This window comes from Myotis brandtii, unplaced genomic scaffold (assembly GCF_000412655.1).
Source record: "Myotis brandtii unplaced genomic scaffold, ASM41265v1 scaffold176, whole genome shotgun sequence".
NCBI lineage: Eukaryota > Metazoa > Chordata > Mammalia > Chiroptera > Vespertilionidae > Myotis > Myotis brandtii.
In genome coordinates this window covers 2,972,103-2,978,102 of record NW_005356519.1, presented here as the reverse complement: position 1 = coordinate 2,978,102, position 6,000 = coordinate 2,972,103, and the positions used below count along the sequence as shown (strand labels likewise).

General features: G+C 39.6%; 1 protein-coding gene across 1 annotated transcript in view; it reads right to left on the bottom strand.

Annotated features, from left to right (window-relative positions):
* The window catches only part of ZNF451 (zinc finger protein 451), a 103,978-nt gene that overhangs the window by 47,053 nt on the left and 50,925 nt on the right, over nt 1-6,000 (bottom strand). Inside the window, exon 8 of the mRNA XM_005863324.2 lies at nt 1,461-1,572. Coding sequence (XP_005863386.1) covers nt 1,461-1,572 — 112 coding nt within the window. The remainder of the gene's footprint in view (nt 1-1,460; nt 1,573-6,000) is intronic.

Sequence of the window (6,000 nt, the reverse complement as noted above, 5' to 3'; positions counted from 1 at the left end):
GTTTTTTTTACATACCTGTTACTATCACAAGGGGGCAGTATTCACATCAACCACAGCTGAATATAAAAAGACCGATCAGCATCCAGATTAAGTTCCCATGGTACAGATACTTTTTTTTTGCAGTAGTTGATATTACAGTACATGATTTTATATTTACCCAGTAATTATAATTCATGAAGTGTCGTTTTACCTCCAATACTGCTGCTTTCAACACAGCAGCTGCTTTCTACACAGTAGCTGCTCTCTACACATGTGTGACTGGTCCACATAAGTACATTATGGCACCAACCCTGTCACATACACCTGTATTTGTACAGGGTGCATGTGATGGGGTTGGCGCGATGATGTCATCACGCCCGATACTCGTATGTGGGCGTATCTCTGCATGTGGGCGGACCCACCTGGAGATGGGTAGAGGAGCGGTGTCTCGGTTCCTAAGACCATCAGAAATATGTGTTTTCCAATGGTCTTAGGCAACCCCTGTGAAAGGGTCGTTCTACCCCCAAAGGGGTCGCGACCCACAGGTTGAGAACCGCTGCTTTAAGGGCTTAGTGGGTCTTCTACAAGACAGACTAGAAAAGTTACCATGGTGGAACAGTTCTACTAGCTTTTAAAAATTCCACCAAATTATCTAGTAAGGGAAAATGCTTTACAGTGAGATTTCCAGGAATGTCAGGTCTGCAAAGAGTTAGTGAAGAAGAGGCTACCCAATGCTTTAGATGAGCCTCCCATGTAGACACTTACAGAATATCTACATAGGCTGCACTGACAAATATGTAAACACTCATCCTTTAAATCTCAGCTTAAATTCCATTTCCTCAGAGAAGCTTTTCCTGACCTCAAGTGACCTGTTACACAGCCTCCCATAGACACATATACTATTTCATGTAATAACTATGAAATTATAAATTATTAAATGAGCAATATCTAAATACTGCGGTTCTCAACCTGTGGGTCGCGACCCCTTTGGGGGTCGAACGACCCTTTCACAGGGGTCGCCTAAAACCATCGGAAAACACATATATAATTACATATTGTTTTTGTAATTAATCACTATGCTTTAATTATGTTCAATTTGTAACCATGAAAATACATCCTGCATATCAGATATTTACATGATGATTCATAACAGTAGCAAAATTACAGTTATGAAGTAGCAACGAAAATAATTTTATGGTTGGGGGGCACCACAACATGAGGAACTGTATTGAAGGGTCTCGGCATTAGGAAGGTTGAGAACCACTGTCTAATGAGCTCAAGGATGACCTATACTACTTACACTCAAAATATACTTTTGCCAAAGTAGGAAAGTAATTGGTAAAGTAGGCCATTATTAAGATTCACTAAAATTAAGTGTCAATACTTTATATATTCATTAGCAACCGAATAAATGAACATAATGTCTTAAAACTGTAGGGAAGCTAGGTAACCTTCATGTTCCACTCATCTCTAATGAGTACCTGGCATTTTTAGCCACTGGTCCACACACAGTCTTGCTGCTTCTGTATCAGAATGTCCTCGAATAAATTCCAATTCTTGCAACCCATGAGCATGCTGAAAATCAACTTTTTCCTAAAGATATTAAGAAAAAAATCAATCAACTATGATTACTAATCTGGTTTCCTTGAGAAAAAATTTTGACATAAGTGACCAGTAAGTACTGATTACCCTTTATCCTTAGAACTCCACATCTAGGTCCCAAAACAAAGCTTCATGCTCTAACATGTTGATCTAATGTTATCTACATCTGCACAAAGTTCACTACAACCTATATCTCCAACAATAGGGCACTGGTTAAGTAAATTATGGTAAATACATTTCATTAAAGTCAATAGAAACACTAACCACTTTTTTAATGAAGTAGAAACATACTTTTGGTATCAAGCAAGCCACCAAGTAGTATAAAACAAATAAGACCAAATATAAACAAAGGTTAATATCAAGATATGTGTAACTTTATCTGCAGAGGGGAACAAGGCTGAAAATAAATATATTAAATTCAATGGCTAAATCTCGGAATGGAGATATGATTAGTTGCATTTTTAAACTTATGTACTTTTTTTAATGATTTTTTTTATTGATTAAGTTATTACATATGTGTCCTTTATCCCCACATTACCCCCTATCCCCCCCACTCATGCCCTCATCCCCTGTTGTCTGTGTCCATTGGTTAAAAACTTTTGTACTTTTCCCCCCAATTTTTCTTTTACAGGGTGGGGCAAAGTAGGATAGTTATTCATATGGAAAATAATACAACAATAAATAACTAATAATACAAACATAAACTGTTTCTCATACTCACAACTGTAAAGCTACTTTTGCCCCACACTGTACAGTATGAAATGAAGAGATGCCTATTAAATATTTGTTCAGTGAATAACATTACTTTGAGCAGACACTTAATTAGTACTTAATATATGCCAATATAAAGCATTTATTGCCACCTAGATCAAGGATTGGCAAACTTTTTCCATAAAGGGCCAGATAGCAAATATTTTAGGCTTTGTAGCCCAAACAGTCTCTACTGTAACTACTCAATTCTGCTACTGTAGCATGAAAGCAGCCATAGATAATATGTAAACAAATGGGCATGGCTATGTTCCAATAAAAATTTATTTACAAAATAGGCAGCAGAGCAGGCCAGTGCAAACCACTAAATTATATACTTCAGACTGTTAAGAGTCTCTAAATCTTTCTAGTTAGATTACCTATAAATCTACTTGCATATTCTCTAATCATGCTGTATCTAACCATTAACACTTATTAACCACCTACCATGTGAGGAACTGTTGTAAAAGCATTTTAGATTTAATTCTCACAATAACTCTGTGATAGGTACTACTGTTCCCATTTTATTTTATTTTTTTAATATATTTTGTTATTGATTTTAGAGAAAAGGGGAGAGGAGGAGGGAGATGAGAAATATCAATGATGAAAGAGAATCATCGATTGGCTGCCTTCTGTACACCCCACAATGGGAACTGAACCAGCAACCTGGGCATGTGCCCTTGACCAGAATTGAACCTGGGACTCTTCAGTCCACAGGCCAACGCTCTACCCACTGAACAAACCGACTAGGGCTATTGTTCCCATTTTATAATGGGAAACTGAAGTAAACCAAGGTCAAATAAATTGCTGAAGGATAAATAACAATTCCAGGATTTAAATTCTTGTAATATGATAGTAGGATCCATGCACTTAAACAGTATTGTGTCTCAAAAAGCTTATATTCTTAACAAGAAATGACAAATTCATGAACATTACATTTTCAAGACATAGGTTAGAATAATGAATGGCCTAGTTAGCAATAACAGGATCTTCTGTCAGGAAGAGTAAGTAGAAGGATAAGGAGATTCAAAATTTTCATCTGAAAAAAATCTTACAATATTGTTCAAATACAGCCATAGAAGACATATTCTCAAAGATGTTAATATGCATTGTTATATTAAAAAATCTTCTGTATCAACTTAAGTATAGAAAAGGGGGGTGTCCGACTGCCAGTTTACAGTGATTGGGCTTAAAACTGCAGTCAGACATCCCTCTCACAATCCACGACTGCTGGCTCCTAATGGCTCGCCTGCCTGCCTGCCTGATTGCCCCTAACTGCTTCTGCCTGCCAGCCTGATAGCCCCCTAACCGCTCCTCTGCTGATCTGATTGATGCCTAACTGCTCCCCTGCTGGCCTGATCGTCCCCAACTGCCCTCCCCCACAGGCCTGATCTCACCCCCAACTGCCCTCCCCAGCCAGCCCGATGGCCCCTAACTGCCCTCCCCTGCTGGCCCGATGGCCCCCAACTGCCCTTCCCTACCGGCACAATGGCCCCCAACTGCCCTCCCCTGCATGCCTGATCTCACCCCCAACTGCCTGCCCCAGCCGGCCCGATGGCCCCCAAACTGCCCTCCCCTGCAGGCCTGGTCGCCCCCAGCTGCCCTCCCCTGCAGGTCTGGTTGCCCCAGCTGCCCTCCCCTGCAGGTCTGTCACCCCTAAACTGCCCTCCCCTTAACTGCCCTCCCCCGCAGGCCTGGTCGCCCCTAACTGCCCTCCCCTGCCGGCCTGGTCACGCCCAACTGTCCTCCCCTGCAGGCCTGTTCACCCCCCAACTGTCCTCCCCTTCTGGCCATCTTGTGGCGACCATCTTGTGACATCACGCGAGGACGTCGTGCGACGCCACCTCGGCTTTTATTATATAGAATTGGTTTTAATATCAAGTTTAAAAGGTCCCTTTCCTGCAGGACTTCCAAAGCGTTAAGGTACTATAACATGCCTGTGATTCTTCATCCATAGAGTATGCAGTATCTCAACTTAGTAAATCACTTATTACTTTTTTTCAAAGTATATCCTACAGGATCAGTGTTGTGAACAACATGCTATGGGAAACAAAGATAGTCTATCCAAAGAAAGCAATATGGCAAACTTCCAGGGGGCTATAAAGATTTTTTTCTTATTTACAAAATTAAACATGATGTATTGACATTCCTTACAAAAATCTATCACAGTAAAAACCTTTAAATTAAATTACCATATTGATGTTAAATATTACTGCATGCCAGCTAGTAGTATACTTATTTTAAACAATGCCAATAATTTTTTGAAGTTTTTAAAAAATGTTCTTTGCCATTTCTCACAATAGAATTTTAACTCTGTGGCCTAAGTCAATGCTAAAAAAAATGTTTGCTGGCTGAAATCATCTCCAAATGTGCCACCCTTTTTTCTATATCACAAAGCTACTTCCATAAACTTTAGGGTTACATTACTTCTTGCACGTCATCGTAACTCCTGAAATATCAATAAGCTAAGCTTATGGCTGGTTATCTAGTCAGCACAGCACATTATCTCTGAAAGTTATTTATCCAACAAAGATTTGAATGAATTTTCTTTTTCTTTCATTTAACATCATGAAGATGGACAAACCACTTTAATAGTGAGACAACATTCACAAATATATTTTTTTACTCAGAGTTATTTATCAACCACTAGAATTTTTCAATAATTATTTTTTAAAAATTTTTTAATTGATTTCAGAGAGGACGGGAGAGGGAGAGTGAGATGGAAACATCAATGATGAGAAAGGATCATCGATTGGCTGCCTCCTGCACACCCCACACTGGGACTGAGTCTGCAACCCAGGCATGTGTCCTGACCGGAATTGAACCAGGGACCTCCTGGTTCCTGGGTTGATGCTCAACCACCGAGCCACACCTGGCTGGGCAAGAATTATTTTTATTTCAGTTTCATTATCTTCCTTTCTGGGTAGTTTGTTTTTGTTGTCTGTCATCTAGTTTAAAAAACAACAACAACTTATCCAAATAGGAACAACCACAAAAAAATCATGTATGGATAACAAGCAATGAGCTAAAACATCTGTGTCGATCAGCTTCTCTTAGAAAACATAAATTTATTCTTTACAGTTGGTTAAACAAAAATTTCAAAAAACTTTCTTCAATGCTAAGGTAAAGTCTTTAATATAACAAATGAACATTTACATAGATGGAGGTTAAAACTTCCCTTGAGAAAACCCTTGGTTGTCATAGTGACTATAAGATTCTGAACTCGTCATGAAAGTTTTATTATCTACTAGAGGCCAGATGCACAAATTCGTGCAGGAGTGGCGTCTGGTCGGCCTGCCCCAATCGGGGCCGATAGGACCAGGCAGGCCAGAAGAAGGGGCCCCAGATGGTTGGCAGGCTGGCCCCGCCCACTGGTCAAACTCTGGTTGAAATCCCAGTAGAGGAGACAATTTGCATATTACCCTTTTATTATATAGGATGTGTCCATTAACATTGCCTGGGAAAAGAAGCTAGGCTAGCATTACTCAGGAAATCTGCAGAATGGGAGGACAGCTCGCAAACCATATCTCTCTCAAAGAGATTTTCCCCATGACCCATAAGCAACACATTTAACATAGTTTTGGGAAAGAATCTTCCTTAAAGTTAAATCATGTTTCTGCCAGAAAAGAAATAATCCTATTTTTTAAATATCACTATCCACTAAGTATTATA